This window comes from Haemaphysalis longicornis, unplaced genomic scaffold (genome assembly GCF_048455015.1).
Source record: "Haemaphysalis longicornis isolate Haplotype H1 unplaced genomic scaffold, Haemaphysalis longicornis Haplotype H1 scaffold_6, whole genome shotgun sequence".
NCBI classification, from domain to species: domain Eukaryota; kingdom Metazoa; phylum Arthropoda; class Arachnida; order Ixodida; family Ixodidae; genus Haemaphysalis; species Haemaphysalis longicornis.
Window position 1 is genome coordinate 148085134 of NW_027526407.1, and position 20204 is coordinate 148105337.

Below are 20204 nucleotides of genomic sequence, written 5' to 3' on the forward strand. Positions count from 1 at the left end.
CAATATTTTTTTGTTTACTATCACCTGTTGCACGGAACAACAACAATGCGTCAAAAATTCGGCTATTCACTTTTTCACACACAGCTGTGGGCAGAAGGCGGACAGCGCTTTACCACGCGAACATTTGGTGCCCGTTTTGGAATTCTAGTTTTCTGAGAAAGCATGCCTAATCTCATAGATTCACACAATGAAAGTATCAATACTGAAAATTTCTGGCTCTCCGGTGGGATGTATTATATTTACCCATTCTTTATTTTATAGAACGTAACTTAACAGTTTGCTATTTTCTTCGAACGTGAATTGCTTGAATAAAAAATCCCTTCCTGTGCTGGCGTTCCTAAGTTCTGATCACGCTCACAAACATTTCCGGACACAGTCTGCTCACAAGAATTGAGGGCGAAAGCATGGGGATAACTAGTAAATCTTCTTCGGTGCTTCATGGTGGTTGTAGCATTTGGTTCGATTCGGTGTCTGTATTTTAGCGTTAAATACTTGGGCCTTCTCATTTATTTTTACATGCTGCATTAGTCTCGCTGTACGTCTGTGTGTTTTTTTTTACATAGGGAGTGAACTAAATGAACAAGCAGACTAGTACACGCAACACTTTCTCTGGAATTAAGGTTCGGTGCTTCTGGGAATGCACATGTTTTGCTCACGTTTCTATGTCACGCGACAAGCACTATTCCACGAATATTACATTTTGACCTCCTACTTTTGTTAATTTTTAATTACTGTGCATAGCGGTGACTATTTTTCTGAAAGGCGAACAGCAAAAACTCAGACAGTTTTTCTCAGAATGGGACGTCCCAATACATTGACGAGCTATGCCAAACTCACTGTCGCTGCTTTTTGAATTGACCAACATATTCGATGACTGCTTCCAGCAGTATAAGAAAATGCGGTAAAAGATATATAAAATAATTTGCATACCAGCCAACTCTTCCGCAGCGATGCCCAAAACGTGGTTCACAGAGAAAACTTCAAAGGCCAGGGGTGTAAGATCCAGCCCGTCCAAAAGGGTGGCGGTGTAGGAACGCAGTTCCATTTTGTTCATCCCGTTAGTAACCGGAACCAGATTCTGAAGATGCTGTCCCGGAAAGAAATTCAGGAAATGTGTTAGGGAAGTCCTGGGCCTAATTCGCAAATATTGGGCTTAAAACTTGGGTTTCATTCGCAAAACTAGCGTCTGGACAGCAAATGGATGGTTCAACAATTAGAAGCGCTGTGTTTATCGAAGACCCCTGTTTTTTTAGAAAACCGAGAGGTCAAGCTGATCTTTCCCGGTTAAATAAAACGTTTAAGTGTAAAATCTTGTGAGGCCCTCAGCTCAGCGCAAATCCAATTTTTAATCGTTTATAACAGCGTTACTGCGGAAGCCTACCCTTTCGTTTATAAAAAAATAAATTAATCGTGCTCAGCGAGATATAAATGTACAACCCGCCATGAGAAAAAACGTTCGGTTCAGCAAAAGGGCATTTTTTTAAACGAATGACGCTCCGGTATACTTATTTTTTATTTATTTATTTATATTTAGTTTTTATGTATTTGTTTGTTTGTTTGTTTGTTTCTTTCTTTCTTTATTTATTCATTCATTCTTGCATTTATTTTTTTACAGTGGCTGTCAGTACCCCATGGGGATTATTGCAAGGGTGAGCATTCCTGTCACAACTTTTGACCTCTTCAATTCCACAATTCAGAATAAGAACACACAATCACTGTGAACGTAACAGTACGGAATAGTACAATCAGACGTAGGTATTTGTACCGTAACACAACCAGGAATTTACCAAAAAGAAAGTGAGGTAAAGAAGAAAAGTGGCAAAGAAAGAAGAAAACGCAGAGCGGAAAGATCTATTCCGGTAATAATATCAAGGAACCGCAAACACTATTAATATCTGTAGAATCCTTGGTAAAACAATTCAAACAGGGAGGGGCCGCCTGAAGAATACGGTAAATGACTTCACATGGTAACTGGTTTAGTGTAAATTAGTACCTTCCATATGTTTCATATAATTGTCCAATATTGGCTGCTGTGTAATGACTGCATCCAGTGCGTTCTTGAATGGCGCGTGGAAAGAACGAATAATCAAATTAATATCACTGAATGAATATTCTTTGGTTCGCACGCTTGCATTCGCCTCGTCGGTGTTTTGTGAAAGTTCAAGTAAAGATCTGGGTTTCTGCAGAATGATCTCTGGAGAAGTTGATAAAGAAATGTAAGCCCAAAAACCTTTGCAAAATTTTCAAGGGTAGCTAGACAGGCCCGGGGTAATAGAGCGGTGGGCAAGTCACTGCTCCCGCAACTGTAGAAGATAAAGCGCACGGCTTTCCGTGGAACCCTTTCCAGTTAAGCTTTCTTTTCTGTTCGCAGTGTGAGAAAACCACACAATACTGGCAAATCTTAAGACCAGGATGTGTCGTAAGCAAGAAGCTTCGCTTCATGTATAGCACTTGACAGGGCCCCTTTCATAAAACATAATTTGCTCATCTCTTTTTTGGGCACTTGACATACGGGCTCTGTCCAGCTAAGGTCAGACGCAATTGCAATACCAAGGTATTCGTACTTTTAACTCATTCAAGGGGCACATAATTAAAATGGTATTGAAAATCAAACTTAGTTCCCTTGTTTGTAATGAACATAACGGCGGTTTTGAGAATGTTTATAGTCATTATTCAATCTGCACACCACTGAACTATTTTATTTAGTGAATTACTTACCCCCACCTGATCATTGTGCTAATGCATTTCATTGTAGATCACGCAGCCACCCGCAAAGAGTTTAAGTTTTACGTCTGCGTTATTTGTTCTGTCATTTGAATATATTAGAAACAAAGTCGGGGCTAGTACATGTTTTTTGCTGGGGCTATAGATGTTTCAAAACGAGCAAAAGAACAACTAAGACAACCTTAGGAAAATACGATTGCTCATGAACCCCCCCAAGACCGCAAATTTGGAAAAAGTGTTGATCTAAGAATGCAAGATGAGCAAGTTGGGTTAATCTCGTTTTTATGCCTCATAGTGATTGCAAGAATGGAAAAAGTGTTGATCTAAGAATGCAAGATGAGCAAGTTTGGTTAATCTGTTTTTATGCCTCATTGTGATTGCACTTGAACCAGACCCGTCAGGGACTCTTCTCCAACCTTTGGTTGAGCCGTCGGTGTGATACTTGAAATCTGTTTTTGTTCCGACTCGCAAAACCTGCGAGTATGATGTTACGAAAGAGGGCTAAGCAGGCAAGGTTTTGGCGGTGACAGAAAGGTGAAGAGATGTACGCTGTTTTATTTCTGTGGCGTTTGTAAAATGTGAGTTGTGTGAAAAGGTACATCTGACAGCTCGATTTTGCACGGCTACCAATGGTGGAACCCGGCGCTTCTGATGCTTCTTTGTGCTTAGACAGTGGCTGCACATTGAGGGTTTGTGGGCGTGAGTGGTGTGGGAGCTGGTAGTTTTAGTTCCGTAAGGGCACGGTCTAGGTATAGTTGGAGAATACCGAGGCGCTTAATGGCCGGAAAAACAGCGACGTTTATATGTACGGTCCATGTAACACCTTTTATACGTAGGTTGATATTTGCCGTGTGTATTTGTAACCATATCAGAATCCCGATAGTGTGAAAAACGTAATAAGAAAAGCCACACTATTTAAACTCCTCCAAATATGCTAAGCATCAGGCAAAAGATAATTGAGCCGTGTAATCTTTTGAAATGTTTTCAAAACAATTGTCATGATTGTTCGCAGCTTACCTGAGCATACTTTGTCCAGCGCGGAGATGCCACCAAAGCAGCGAAAAGGTCGAACACAGACGCAGTTCCTCCAAACGAAACGAAACATTCTCCGCCGGGAACCATGAGCTTTTCAATATTTCGAATGGCTTGATGCTGATCGGGAATCCAGTGGAGGGCAGCAAAGGAATACACCATCTCGAAGCGGCCCTCTTCCGCGGAGAATCGAGCAACGTCCTTGTCATTAGCAATGTCCAGCCGCTTGTACTCAACCTTGGGGTGGGGATGTTTTTCTCGGGCCAATTGCAGCATAGCCTCAGAGTTGTCCACGGCCAGAAGCTTCTCGCACCAAGCGGGTAAACAGGGTACAAGGTGATCAACAGTAAACCTGCAGTTGTGTTCCGAAAGCCGGGTTAGGATACTTATGGGATTGAACTTGGGAGTACTATTAAGAATTGTAAAAAAGGAAATCCGAGATGGCTATTTATATTTTCTTCACAACACATGAGCACTTTTGTTACCTAGTACATATTGATTGATTCCCTGTAGTCCTGTAACACCATATGCATGTGGCAGCTTAGGCAAGCTCTATTATTTAAGATAGAATGTGTGGTGCATTTTTGAGTAAGTTGTTTCGGTGCAACCGATAGTCGAAGGCACTCGCTGTTTTCTGCTATTTTTCAATAAAAGTGCCACTCATTGAGGAAGCATTGCGTTAGGTATTGGCTTGTATTCAACAAAATATGTTTGTCTCAAAACCAAAAATAGAATCGGCGCTTATGCGTTCTTTTTTCCCACAAACTTTATTTTGCGAGAGCATCTAAAAAAATTCTAATCCGGCGGCTTGGCTCAGTGCCTAAGGTGTTGTGCTGCTAGCGCAAGAGCGCGCGTTCGATTCCGGCCACGGCAGCCGCTTTTCGAATGGATCGAAAAGCGAAAACGCCCGTATTTTAGAGATATGGGCGCATATTAGAGATCCCTAGTGGGTGTGTTGCAGCACCCTGGCAACTCAAAACTATTTATACCTTAACGTTTTTGTTGCTATGCAGTTGTCAGAATACCAGCAATTTACAGGCCTGTCCAAAGAGTAAATCCTTGTACAAGCGCACATTTAGGGTTGGCCTCTTCGTCGATTATTGCCATCAGCTGAGCACGAGGTCGCGGGTTTTATTCCCGGCTGCGACGGCCGCTTTTCTGCTGGAGGCGAAAAGCAAAAATGCCCGTGTGTTTGAGATTTCGGCGCACGTTAAAGATCCTCAGGTGGTCAAAATTAATCCGGAGACCTCCACTACGGCGCGCCTTATCGCCTGCGTTGCGTCCGCGCGTTAAACCCTACAATCAATCGATTAGTGCCATCAATGGTGCAAGAATAGGTCAAAAATATCGGCTTCATAGTTTGAATTGCAGATGCCCTGACGCATACTACCAAAAGCAGAATAATACGAGACCTCAGAGAAGCTTCGATACTTTAGCACCCAAAAATATGCTTACTTTTATTAGGAACCTAGGAGAGCCAATGGTAAGGGGTAAGGTCAAAAAGTTGGAAGATGGTACTATAGTTACGTATATATGTATATATTGCTATCACGACGTAACCGATATCAGAGAAATTGTTTTTTGTTACACGGTATTGTATATAGGCAGCACTAGAAGGAGAAGTGCCTGAAGTGGTCGTAGGAAAAAGCGATTCGTGTTCTTAGAGAAAGAAGAGGTAAAGGTGGACTCGCTTTGATTGCCGAAAAGAAATACCTATTTACCAGCGTCCTCGGTCTCGCCTCCTCCACGGTAAATAAGCCCAGTTCATCTGTTACACCCGCAACGATGGTTTAAGTGTGCAATGTACTGCCTACCTACATGCGTCGGAGCTTCGAATGAGACATATCACCGGAATTATTCTGGAGCCTAATAATATTGCACCCGTATATTGCGATGCAACCATGTGCGACAGAGAAGATGATGTACCACCATTTCTGCCACCGACGCAGCCTCGCCTCACCAGCGGGAGCCACGCGTTTGCTGGCAAGGACGAAGAAACGTGGGGTAGTGGTTAATGTCCTACAAGAGAGTTAGCAACCATGAGCGGTGGGATTAGGCGGTGGAGCTTGCAAATAATTTGAAAGGAATGCATTATTAACCAAGTCGATCCGAATGTCGCCACCACCAGCAATTTTATCGTCATTTGACCGCAGCTGCGCCGTAGCCTTAGCAACGCATCAGGTGACTCGGCGTGCGTCATGTATCTCTGCGGCAACCATGTGGCCCTCACTGACGACGGATTGCCGCATGTGCCCTCCGCAGCTGCGTGGCCGCCTGACCTTCAACAAGGATGCCAGCGAGTCCGGGGCACCCTCTATGAAAGTCGCGCGGGGCCAGATGGCTTTGATCCGTCGTCGGCAAGTCGCGTCTGACCGCCCTCGGATATCGCCTGATCAGCTGATGAACTGCAGTAGGTTGGCAATACCAACTGCGCGAATCCAGCCTCGGTGAAAAGAAAGAGTAAGCTGTTCGCCTAAGAAATTGAATTTACCAGGCTAACCTAAGACTTAACGACACTGAACCCAGCTCTCACTTTGCTTATCAAGAGTTAGCTGAGATCAGCAGCACCCATGTTTTTTTCTTTTTCCAGGCATCATCCGCCCCTAGATTTCAGAATCCTGAGACCGCTGATCTAACAAAGTTTAAAATTTGCCGACGCAATAAAGACATGCTTTGGCGACTCGATTTTCAGCAAAAAAAATGGCAGTGTGAGCTTTGCAGCCACGAGCAGAGGTTCCGGGTGCAGCGTAGAGAAGTGCTGATGCTGCGCAGCCTGGTTAGTCCCGTAATGTTTGACGGAGATGAAATCGCTCCTTTTAAATTGTCTCGTTGAAGATCTGAACATTCTAGTAAACAAGAAAGATATAGTATATATCAGTCATGTGGTGTACCACACAACTTAAATATACTATTTCCCCGGGTTTCAGGCGCTGACGACTTCTCTGACCCTGTTCCTTTCACATAGGCCCTTTAAACAGGGATTGAGCCGGTCCAAAACAAGCTCAATCCTGAACGAGCGCTGCGGCGCGACCAGTTTCAATTGGAACCAAGCCTGATCCCGCTCCAACACAACCCTGGTTCCCCAAGGGTGACCGGAAGGGTGCTGTGATATTCTCGTCTCCGTTGAGTAATGTTGTAGATTGGGACAATTTTAAATAGCACCACAAATGGTATCAATTAAATTTATTCAAAAAAAGCCTGCCTATTATTTGCGCACTGACACGTACGTACGTTTAAAAAGGGAATTTTTATATTGTAAATGGAGATAATTTGTGTAACAGAATTTTCAGAAAAGCGGAACTAGGAAAAACAGAAAGACAGAAAACAGGGCAAACTGTGCAACGGTCTGCTGTTCCACAGAACTGCAGATTTGGTGGAAGTTGCACATGTAATTGCTAAAATAACGTAAGTAATGAGAAATGGTCGAACAGAATTTTGAACACTTAACAAGAAAGAAATGTACAATAAAGGCGAAAAAGACAAATTGTGGAATGCCGCACATCTCAAAAATGCAGATTTGGTGAATGTTTCACCTGTAATCGTTGTAACAGTTCAAATGGATATAATAGGTCAAATGAAACTTTGATTACCAAATAATAAGATATAAGGGAAGGAATAGCGAGAAGTGACGAAAGGTGTAAGGCCCTGGATTTTCATAAAAGACCAGACTTGGGAAGCGTTCCGCCTGTAATTGGTGTACTAGCGTAAATGGAGAGAATTGTTGGAACATCACTTTGAAAAACCAAAAAATCAGAAATACAGAAAAAATTGCGAAAAGTTGCGGGCGGGGTAAAGGGCTAAAATTTCCACAAAATGCACGTTTGGCCGAAGTTCCACGTGTAAGTACTATAACCGCTTAAAGGAGATAAAGGGTTGAAGAGAGTTTGGATAGACATAAAAAATGGAAAGAAATAAAGATAGCAAAAAGTGGCGCACCGAGTGACGCCCCGGAATTACACAAAAAAGCAAATTTTGCGTTAGTTGCTTCTATAATTACTATATAAGCATAAATGAAAATAATTCGTCTATCAGAGTTTGAATAACGAAAAATTGAGTAATATATAGAAAAACACCGAAAAGTGGCAAACCTTGTAATGCCCGACGATCTCCACAAAACTGCAGATTTGGCGGAAGTTCCACGTGTTTTTGTTATAACAATGTAAATGAAGATTCTTAGTCCAACAGAAATTTAAAAACCAAAAAAATCAGTCAAATAGAAAGAAATGGCTGTAGTGTTGTACCATGAAACGCCCGCATTTTCCAAAAAAACGCAAATTTGATTGACGCTCGGCATAGAATAGTTATAATAGCGTAATTTGGGACAATCAATAAAAAGAACTTGGAAAAATAGGAAAAAGAAAAGGTGGAAAAAGTGGCGAATTAAGTAACGCCCGCATTTCCACAAAAATGAATATTTGGCGTAAGTTCAACTTTTAATTGTATAATAGCGTAAATGGAGATTATTCTTAGGACGGAGTTTTTAGGAACTACAAAATAAAAATAAATTAACTGGGAAAAGTGGCGAACCTAGTACGGCTCCCATTTTCACAAAAATGCAGATTTGGCAGAAATTCCATTTGTAATCGGGAAAATATCAGCGACGCATATTATTCGTCGAAGTGAATTTTGAAAAACGAAGAGAATTGGCTTTAATGAACCGACACTTTAGAGAGGCGGCCTCAGAATTCTACAAAGTTGTGGAGAACTTTTTTAATTTCTGCAGATTTCTTTTCTGCGCAGTACATGATGGTCTATCAAAAAAATCACAAACGAACAAGCGCACGGACTTTTGCTTACAACCACTATTCTCCAGCCCCGTATTTGTGTGCTGCTTTTTTGCCAAGAATGCATTCCAGCTGGCTGGACTGGAAACTGTACAGTGCTTCGCAATGCAAAGAGCGTCAACATGATAAGGGGCACAGAGAACGAGGACGCGTGAGAGACACACAGAAAGTAATTGCGCCTCTTCTGTGGGTGTGTCTCTTCTTCGTGTATGAGATTCTTCGTACGTTTTCATCGTCATCATCATCATCACCACCCTGGCTGTGTTAACTGCCGGACAAAACCCTCCCTCAATGCTCTCCAGCCACGTCTGTCGAGTCCTAACTGAGTTCGCACTTTCCCCTACATTTTCGCAGCGCATCACTGCATCGATTTTTTCGTCGAACTTCTTTGCGTATACGGTGAATACACAGCAACTCCGTTGAACAGATGGTCCACGCATTGTCCATAATGCGCATGACGTGACCCACCCATGCCTATTCACTTAATTTCAGCTGAAATTATATTCCACACCAGTCTGTTGCCTTATCCACGGAGCTGTTTTCTGATCCATAAACATAACGTTTTAGAATGCAAAACAATTCATCGCGAAATGAATCAAACATACGCGCTGAATTTACACAGAATTCTTTGAAGAACTGGAGAAAATGAGGGTATCTGGGTCTATGTCCTGCTTACAGAAAATATCAAACATGATAATGATTTTTGCCACCGGTCTCTCGGCTCGGCAGCAGACGTTATACAGCAATATAGATGCAAGTACACTGAATATTTTTGCATCTACCTGTGAAATGTTTGTAGTGGGTGCTGGCTTCTCCAATCACGGTCATTAAAAGCAGGTGTACAAATGAGCCGTCAGGTGTGCATAACAGCACAGTCCCTGCTCTCAGCTCTGCTCCAGCCAGTCATTCTATATCACCCGGTTACCTCCAACATTTTTATCAATTGATGACGTGGAAGCTGGTGAGTATGATCGAATACGGAACTTGTTAAAATAAGTCGTGGTTACCACCATACAGCAAAGAAATTCATTCCGCATCACGGTGCCGCTTCTACTGAAACACGCAGTGAATACACCGGGGCATGCTTTCTTTATGCGTTCTTTGGCCAAGAAGTGACGCGGTCAGAAAACTTCTACCGCACGTGCTAAAGGCATTGCAAAAGGCGCGTGTTCTTGGTCACGAACAGTTAAAGCTCCGGTGATATCATGGTGCGCTGCTGACGTTTCGGACAGCCCAAATGCCGCAGCAAGGCTGAACAGTTTTCATGGTTCCCAAATACCACCGCTACCTCACCTTGTAAAAAAGTGCTTCTCAGTTCCCACTTCCAACCAAAGCTCCCCCACCACCTTCACTAACATCTGCAGCCTTTACGTCGCTTACCAATGCGAGAGTTCCTATGTAGTGACACTAGGGTAACGAATGAGTGAATCTGTTCATATTTTATCGCACTTGTGTCTATAAACCAGAGATATGTATGGCCACTAATCTGAATGATTTATATTCTTTTTAAAAATACATTACACAGTCTGTATGCAAACCTTTCTTGCAACAAGTATAATGCTTCCCCTCAACACCTTCAAGTTGCCAAATACAACAAAACTTGCAAGACCAATCTGCCTAAATAACGCAAATGTCAAAGCCGGAATTCTTGATTCTGTTCGCATACACAACGCAAGCCCCAGGAAACACAGAGCACGTGCTCTCCAAAAATGCCTCACCGATCGTTCCGACGTGGTTTATGTAGCTGCTGCAGAATACAGGCACCGCCCCGCATTCGCTATTGCATTTATTAAAAACTATGATAATTCCCGCTCGATTTCCTGACATTACGAGCATCCCGTTCCTCCACGTCGGAAAAAGGTGGCAATAGCTTTAACCGTCTCCCAAAGGCCGACACCTCGAGAATAATCTCCGATTCCAAAGCGGCCATTCAAAATTTCGCCAGTGGACTTGTTCCACAGGGAATCCAAATTCTCCGGCGCCACCCAACCGAGTTCCCGGTAAAAATTGGTTGTACTTCGGCGCGTGCTGGCCTTGCTCGTAATCAGGCTACCCAGAACACGGATCGAGAGCTCGCAATTCGAGCTTCGGCAAGCGCCGAACCCTGTCACGGGACCAGATGCGCCAGAGATAAATTTCTTACGTACAAAGAAATAACCGTCCATTACCGCCTTGACCACCGTTGGTGCCCCGGCTCACGTCAACCTTACAAATCTCGAAAAGCTCTCGTGTCTCCTACAGACGAATACATTCTCACATGCCGCTACATTCTACCCAATCCACCCTTCATTATATTCTTCATTAAAATGACCTGCATGTGGCGCCCTCGCCATCCTTACCCCATTCTTCTTGGGGTGCCCTAAAAATCCGTTTCCCCTGATATGCTGCGATGAGCCGTGGGAGGAGGGCCTGAGAATCTCAGTCCTAGACATACAAACCTCATCGGCACCAGAGCCGCCGATGTCACCGCCCGACACCAGTGAGCGGCCACAATCACCCCTAACCCAAATACAGCCCAATAAAAGCGCCTTTTTTGTCCTTCTGAATTATTTCACAAATGCGAAAAGCACGATTTTATATCGCAGAAATAGATTCGCTGGCGTTGTGTTTGTTGTTTTTCTATTCGTGACTCTTTTTTGGGTCAAAGAACCATTGCGACCTAACAAAAATTTCTACCATTCTTTGTGTGGGCCTAATTGTCTATATTTCGGTTTTTCTAAGCATTTTTGTTTTTTTCTACCAGATTAAAAAAGAAAGCACTTGCTTTAGAGCTTGATTGTTTAGGATAACCCAGGACTAATTGTCACTAGGAGTTGCGGCTGCACGTAGGCCACACTGTAAAATAATAATAAAAAAATAAACATTGCAAACGAACTCGACAGCTGGAGCAAACTGAATATCCGGAAAAAAGCCTGAGAAATGTTAGCGGCGAGACAGCTACGCGCAGTATTGATAGAAAAAAGAGGCGCCTTTGTTTATTTTTACTGAAATGATTTACTGTTGTATTCATGTCATTTAAATAAACTAACCATTCTTTGGCGCTCTTTTCACTCCGTCAGCCTTGCGCCATAAATATTCCCAACATCACCATAACAAAAAAGGCGCAATAACATACACAGTTTAGGAATAAAATATTTTCACTTTACCCGCCTGGGCCGCATCCGATGTCGAGGCACCGGCCAGGTACACGCTGGTTACCCTCCAGGTCCGTCGGTGATGGACAACTTGAGGGAAACGCCGCACTAAAAAACTTCAGGAATGCGCCTCTAGAAGCACACATGTCTTCAGTCATACGAGCGTATGCCTGAGCTCCATCAGAAGTCTCAGCCCAGTCACCGATGTACATCTTGTCTTGTCCCATGGCGCCCTTAGTTTGATCCATACTGTTAAGGAAAAGTGGCAGACTTTACTCAGCACCTCTGGAACAGAAACGTCAGGCATTGTAGGGAGTCAGCGACATGAACTCAGTTCCTTTGCATAACTTTCGAGTGGACATTTGGCTCGTAATGTTTGTGCGTATTGCTTACGTACACGTTCTCACGCGTGACGGATACACGACAAGCACAACCCCTCTCTGTGTACAAAACGTTTTTTGTTTTTCTGGTAATGTAAGTGTAACCAGGAATTCCTACACATTTTTTTATTTGTGGAAAATTTTGCTCATTTTAATGCAGCAAAAAGTAATGGTTACTCTTTCAGATTTGCAGCGAAGTATTTGTTGGCACTACGTCTATTTAGTTAAAACTAGAAGTCTAGAGGTGAGCTCCTTACAATACCATCTGGTATAACCTCGACACGTGCCCCATTTACACACAAGTCCTCTCAATCATGTTTGTGCTGCAGAAATTCAAGGCCAAAAGAGCCATATATGTATATGTACGAGGGGTGTCGTTGTCTGCCGCGATGTAAGTTAATGCTTGTCTCCTACGGAAATATTTCGCGCCTTATATCTATGATAAAGAAATCATGTACAGCAGTCTTCCAAAAGCAGGTGCAAGAGCCGGTTAACCTCGAAACACTGTGGTAAGTATTATAAAAATTTCGTCTTATTTTTTGCTTCAGTGTAATATGCATATTTTTGGAGTTCCTGCTTCTAGTTGAGGCTGTCACTGTCTTAATCATTTCACAAGCGTTTTATTATGTGCTGAATAATTAAACCCACAATAGGTCAGGGCATGTTTGTTCTGTATAAGCCACATTACTTTACTTTTGGTGTTGCGTAAGGCCATGCTATATCTTTCATATTTTCTATTATTATATATACGCTAGAATATACTCCTTGAATTTTATTTTTAATGCTTATAGTTTTCCACTTCGTGCACTCGTGCGACTGTCTATTGATTTGTTATTTCCACTGTGCCAAAAAAAAAGAAAACTGGTTCGGTAATGGTTTCGGTTCCCGTGAAATAATTTTGTTCCTGTTTTGTTTCGCTTCGTCGAAATCACTACCCGAACCGATTCGCGAATCCGTTTGCAAGGTTGAACCTGTTTGCGAACTGGTTCAGTTTGTAAAATTATTTTCGCACTGAAAAAAAATATTTTCTAAATCAGAGTGTCCATAAAAACTAACAACAATTTTGAAGCATTCAAAATACTGGTCTTTCCCAATAAAAATGTCCAATTTTAAACACAGCAGTAAGCATTTCGCCTAGAAGACAACAGATGAAGTAGGGACGATTTACTATCTTCTTTTTTCCTTATCCTTATGTTTTCCAGGAAAATACTTAACGCAACAACCAAAAGTCATGCCATCTATTGAAGAGAGTTTTTCCCGCTCTTTTTTGGGTGCTTTTGTTGAAATGACAATTGCCTTTCAGGAATCGCCAATCACCCTGAACCTTGAGCCTCTACAGCTTGGCTTAGGTTATCGTGTTTCACCTACCGACGCTACTGGGGCGGATGTTTTAAGATCAGTGTTTTACTTTTTCTTACAAGTGAGCTGTAGTGGTGCAATATAGGGGTGGGCAGGTCTTGGAATTTCCCTTGAAAATTTTAGAAACACCATATTATCCTTTTCTTGCAGAGCCAAAAGCCTATTGTGATTATTTTGTGAGGTTGTTCCCCACACCAAGATTCTTTACGTCAGTTTTAAATAGAATTAGGAATAATACATGTTCCTTTGCACCCAGAGCGGTATGAATTTTTTTTTATAAAGACATACATCTGTTCGTGCGAGAGCCGTACCTAAATGATTTACGTGTACTGACCAGTTTAACTGTTCTTAGAACGAAACACCAAGGCACTTTTGTTCATGTACACGTGCAATAACAAGGCGATTTTGAGATTTATCTTATTGATTGGGTGGAAAATTATATAGATTGTCTTTGCGGCGTTTAATCGCAGCTTGTTTTGTTGTAACCAGTTTGAAAGATGCTCCAAATATTCGTTTTCAATAAATTCGACCAATGTTAAAATGTTTCTTTGTCTACTGCATATGTAAAAATATCAGAACAACCTGGTATAATAACAGTATCATTTATGTACACAAGAAATATTAATGGGCCAAGTAGGGATCTTTGTGGGACACCTTGGTTCAAGTTCATTTCGGCAGATAATATGTCATTGATGGGAGCTATTTGATATCGATAATGCAAATAGTTTTCCAGAATTTGTAATGCTATCCTACGAATCCCACAGCACGATAATGTTGTTAACAGCAAATAAAAATGGGTTGAATCAAATTCCCTTCGAACATCTAAGAAATTACCGAGTGTTTATAACCTGTTTTCTATATTTACGATTATCTTTTCCTTGATATATGCCAGAGCTGGGTCAGTAGACAATGCTTTCGGAAGCCGTATTGGTGGATTGCAATTATGTGATGCTTGCCGAAAAAAGAAATGAGTGGCTTATGGATTACGCCTTCGAATATTTTAGATAGAGTTACAAGCATCGATATAGGATGATAGTTGGACAGGTTATTAGTCTTAACAGATTTGAATATAGCAGTGACTTAGGCCAATTTTTAATTTCTGGGAAAAATAGCTGTGGTCAATTTGAGGTTAATAATAAAGGTAAAAAATCATAAAGGTAAAAACTTCTTTCAAAGAACTCCTAGAAAATACCCAATAAATCGCTGATTTTAAATCAATTACTGTGTTTTAAAAGGGCCTATGCAACTCACTCACTCATTTAAAGCAACCACGTAACAGAATTTTCTTGTTTCCTAAAGGTACATGAGGTGAGCAGAAAGTCTTCTCGAGGCCCGCTTATTCTGAGAGAAGGGACTGGCGGCATCAACATTGTCCGCAAGAAACACATCACGGATTCGCCGCTTCATTGTCACTTCAAGATGTGGTCTTCCTCTGCACCGAAAATGTCATCTTTTCCATCGTGTCATCATGTTCTTATGGTTATGTGCCTTTGGAGAGTTCTTGGGACTTTTGCGGGAATTCTTGTAAAGCATGTAAAATTTGACAGTGGGCTGGTGTCATTTAAGTTGGAGTCTCGGTTGAAATGCTTGAAGTGGTCAGCTCTACTTGTGATTTTAAATTATTGGTAGAGGTTAAAGAGTCTGTCTAAATGCATGAAGGAGGTCAGGTGAAAGGAATGAAGGGGGTCAGGTCTTATGAAGAGGTTTAAGTTACTGGCACATGCAAGTTGTATGTCAGCTGAACAATAAGGTCGTGTCTTGTATTACAATTTTTTAGCATTGGCACGACGTGCGGGCTGCCTTTGAATCTATAGTTGATGTTAATGTAGTTAATGACACCGCATTGTAACGTCTTTATTATTCAAGTATAGCTCATGAGATCTTTTTTCATGGCAGTGCTGCTGCTGATGCAAAAGTGACAGTGCTTATTTACGCAGACGGCTTCAGCCTTCATTGATAAATTTTAGTACTGTATGTAGGCTGACACCCATGTCCTACGAGAATTGAAAATGGGGGTATTTGGCTTGAACAAGTTTTCTCCTTTGAACAAAGTAGCATTTCTTGCTTGGCAGAAGTACGGCTTTGTTCACAATTACACTGATAGCAAGACGGGATAGTTTTTATTGTACGCAACTGTAAAATGTTGAAGCTGGAAAAATGTTGAAGCTGGAAAAATGATTTTATGTCTGCTTTGTAAAACTGGCCACCTGTATGTTTCAATGCTGGCTTGTTTGGTTCTTCAGGATGTCCAACTTGTTCACACTTGAATTGATGACGTGTATATAATAAGTCTGCTTGTTAAATTTTAATATGGGTAATATTTTCCCAGCTACCTTATTTGCGAAATTATATGAGATTCACGGTGGGTTTTATGAGATTTCTTGGAATGAAATATTTTAAGCTACAAATTGTTTGGGCAAGTAACGTACCTTACGGGAAAGGCGTTTTCAGGGCGCTCATAAAACGCTCAGGACGCTCATATAATAACAGCTGGTTTCGTGAGTATTTTATTACAAGTATATTGTTTCTTTTACATGCAGCTGCAACCCAGAACAGGATTCTGCGGGTGAAGCCAAAGCCGCTCTAGGTGCCTCAGACGAACTTTTATATATAACTGTGCTACTATACACAACTGTTCGAAACTGTCAGGGACCCCATTGCTGCGGTGGGTTCTGCTTTCCCACTGTTGGTATCACTTCGGGTTATATATCAAGGCTGTGTTAAAATGATGCTTGAGGTTTCTTGAAGATAACAATGCATCCGCCAGCCTTGTATATGACCTCGGTGTATACCGACAGAAAAGCAGAAATATTGGAAAAGTGGAGTCCCATTGACTGCTTCCCAATGTCTAAATGAACACCGTTTTATATAAACACCTGGTCTGAAGGTACCTGGAACAGCGCACTGGATAAATTAAATACTATATTTACATGCATAATTGTTCCAGTAACACTAACTACACTTTCATTTGGAACAGTGATCGGCATACTTTTATTTGGAACTCCGATCCAGATAATACAGTTGCAATATAAGTCGTTGACTGTTCTACCTAATTTTCAGGTTATGTGGAACACGGTTGCAAATGTATAACTGGAACTTTTTTGCAAAAAATTTCCAGTTACTAAGTGGATCTTATGTGGAACCAGATTAAGAGACACAGCACAGCAAAACCCAAACTGACAATGCTGAGTAAATAAAGTTTTGTAATACCGGGAGAGTCTTAGTTCAATTAGCTTTTCCAACACCTTATCCAAAAATGAGAGAACGGATTAGGCGCATAGTTCTCAATGAAGCGATGATGCGCTTTTTTTAAATTCTGCAAAAACATTTGCTATTTTACATTCCATTGGAAATAGAGCCGTCTGAAAATCCAACTTGAAAATGTGACTATGAGTATTAACATAACATTTCCGGCAAGCTTAATATGTACACCGTGTGTGCCATCTAAACCAGGGCGTTTAGCAATAAACAACTCAGTAACAGACTCAGCTTCTTCTGGAAAGGTAGGGCGAAGATAGAAGGATTTATCCGAATGGCGAAACAGAGCCGAATATGTATGAGAATGTGAATCAGGAATAATATTTGCCAAATAAGTGCGGAAAGTGTCAGCAGTGCCCTTCGGCTCAACAATACAAGAATCATAAAAAAATTGAAGTAATCGCTTTCTTTTGATCACTGTTAATTAAAAATTCATTAAGTAGTTTCCGGCTTTTTTTGGTGTCATGGCCGCACAACAGCAGCTGACGTTCATATTATTGCTCTTTGGCAGATATAAGTAGTGACGACCGAGTTGAAGCAAGTTTCAGAATCAGAAATCAGAAATATATTTATTACATGAAAAACAGGTATAGAAAAGGGGTGAAGAGTCCTCTGGATCTTTAGCCGACATTGCTAGTCATGGATCCATAAGAGAAAAACTACAATAAACATATAAACAATCCAAAGAAATTTTTTACAATAATTACATATAGTGTGAGCTAGGTAAATATATTTGTAGCGTTCTTTAAGGTTTCAAATAAAAGGATGACGCTTCGTGTTGTTGAAAAGGTTTTGTTTCTTGGGTAAACAGCGTAAAAGCGATTGCGAAAGCCAGGGATAACGAGGGGCGTTGTATGGCCTGTTTGAAGTTTTTAGTGTAGTGCAAGTTCTTACAGCTTCCATGAAAATTGATAGAAACTTTACAACAACTGCATCACCGTCAGTAATTGTGTCCAGATTAGATCACGCGACATTTCTTTATAGAAAATGGATCTGTATTCAAATATTGAACCATTCTTTTTTCTTTTACTCGCGTAAAAAAATACAGGAAAATGATCCGTAACATCATATTCATATATGCCAGTGTGAATAGGATCATCAAGATTGGAAAGAATATGATCCAGCAATGAGTTAGTAGCGCGTTCAACACCACGTTTAGGGAACCTAATCAGGGATTGGTAGCAATAGCCAGAAAACCAGCTTAAGTAATTTGCTGTAGTGGGGTTGGAGGTATCTCGAAGAATAAATTAAAAACGCTCATGATCAGCACATTCTTATTTTTAAAGGAGAGCTTATCAAGCAAGTTAGAAAGGCAAGGGTCGATTGAGTCGGATGATGGCGAACGGTAAACTGATCCTAGTATTGTTTTTCTTGGTGTTTGGAAGGAAGAAGGCATCACCAAATGCAATCCAAACGAATTAGCCCTTAGGGACATTGATCTGTAAATCAGTGAGCCTAATATAAGCAAGTTGCTTTAAAATAAAAATAGCAGACCCTCCGTAGGGGGCTTCTGTTCTGTGGGTGTATCCAGTTGAAGAATCGGCGAAGCCACACAAGTCTCTAACAGCGTCGGAAACCGAGGTTGCAGATAAACATCGGACGGAAACTGTTTGCTTCAATGAATGTAGTTGTGCAGATATTTCATTATTGTGTTTTTTAAACTTCTAGCGTTAAATAGGATAGCGCTTAACCCAGCATGAGATACGTTTTTAGACACATGGTCGGCAGTGAAATAAGCCATTTATCGGGCAAGACCGATGACCTACATAGGGTAAACTAAGATGGCCTAATTGTTGAATATGTTCGAGTGAGCCTCTTACACGACGCAAAACACTTTACTATCCGTTTTTTTTATCACCTTAACTACGGAGTTTTCTGTCCAAACACAAATCCAGTTCTTTTTCCTTTTTAGGGGCCCTGCATTTTGCAAACAGAGCCTTATTGTCCTGGGTGAGGGGCTCATTCACAACTATTTGGAATTCTTCAAAATGCGGTAGACGCTAGGCGAGCCTTACGTGCTTTCCCGGCAAAGTCAAAGCGCCTGTCAAAGACACGGAAGCGCGCAACGATCTTCAGTGCGAGAAGGACCTATGTGAACGTAGTCTAAGTCATCTGAAGTCACAGGACCCTCAATCCTCTCTCTAATGAGCTCGTGAATTTTGGTGCAATTTTCCCCTTTTGTGATGGGCAAATTCCGAATCTCAATGTTGTGCAAGTGTGAATACTGCTTTAAATGTGCTACGCGAGCAGAAAGCCGGTCATTGGACTCTGCCAAACGTTCGTTATTCGCAACAAGAAGTTCGTTTTCTTCCTTGGCAGCTTAAAACTGGGTGTTCACAAAATCCACATGATGTCAAAACAGCGCGGTAGGACGAAATACACGAGAAAAGGAACCAGGCAGGACAGCGCTCGTCCTGTCTGGTTCTTTTCCTTGTGTATTTTGTCCTACCGTGCTGTTTTTACATCATGTCGACCTACCAACTCGCTCAACTTTCCATCCTGCTTCATAAAGTCCGTCGATTTTTTGACTTGGTCGATTTTATTCCCCATGTGATTCAATTCATCAGGCTCGGCTGCCGTTATCGCACTCTTAAAACCACTTAGGCTTTCGGAGAGCTTTTTAGGTTTTTTTGGCACCAACGATTTGAAATTTTCGAAGGCAGTAGAAAGAGTTGCAAGGGTATGGGTCATGACACACTGAGCAATCCGACAACTGCAGCTCCAAGCTGCAAATTAAAGGAACAGAACAGGGCTTTACCTGAATCACAAGAGATTGACCAATAGTGCCGTTGGGGTGGTGCCGCAGTGTCGGATCGCCAGCCAGGCAATAAAGGCTGTCGAGGTGTGCTGTTTTTAAGGTTCTGCCGGCTGCTGAAGAGCCACCTTGCGTCCTAGGCAGGAAGCTCACGGCGCAGGAAATCGGCCACATGGCGCACCAAGCTATGCGACAGATGGCCGGAGGAAGCACAGGATGCGATGAGGCAGCACGTCGGCGGGAAGTGGGAATATGGGGCAACGTACATGAACTACAAAAGGTTGACGATTAGCGGCATTGGTGGCGAGGCGCAGTGTCGGATCGCGCGTCAATCAATTCAGTCGCCCGTCAGTCAGTCTTAGGGAAGCACATGTTAGCTCTAATAAACTTGTGTTTTCTTCCAGACAACTGCATCATCATTGGCTACGTGACAATCTGTTCTAGCAATTCACAAAAAATCTAGGTCAAAAAAATTGGCCTACAATAGAGCTTTCCTATCCACGGACTAAACAACGGAGATACATTTGGAAACTTGCAGTCTCTGGCAAGAATGGCTGTTTCAAGAGACATTTTGTAAATTATAGCCAAATACCTTGCACTAACGGCGTGGCACTCCTTAAGAATGAATGCCGATAGCCCTTCTGGACTAGATGCCTTAGAAGTCTTCAACCCACCTAAGAAACGATCTATAGCACTAACGTCTATAATGATGGCGTCCATAAAGTGGGTTGCATCAATAATAAAGATCAATAAAGGAGCAGTTGCTATTTTTTTGTAA

At 41.8% G+C, this 20204-nt stretch overlaps 1 protein-coding gene across 2 annotated transcripts in view; it reads right to left on the reverse strand.

Annotated features, from left to right (window-relative positions):
* Positions 1-19555, reverse strand: part of LOC144141980 (trans-aconitate 2-methyltransferase-like) — a 38424-nt gene extending 18869 nt beyond the window's left edge. The window contains exons 1-4 of one of the 2 annotated variants that reach the window (XM_077673409.1): positions 19430-19555; positions 11687-11959; positions 3742-4108; positions 931-1087 (exon numbers count right to left, since the gene is read on the reverse strand). In XM_077673409.1, the coding sequence (XP_077529535.1) occupies positions 931-1087; positions 3742-4108; positions 11687-11922 (760 nt within the window). In that variant the 5' untranslated portion in view covers positions 11923-11959; positions 19430-19555. The remainder of the gene's footprint in view (positions 1-930; positions 1088-3741; positions 4109-11686; positions 11960-19429) is intronic. The other variant, XM_077673410.1, reaches the window with a different exon arrangement.
* Between the last annotated feature and the right edge of the window lie 649 nt (positions 19556-20204).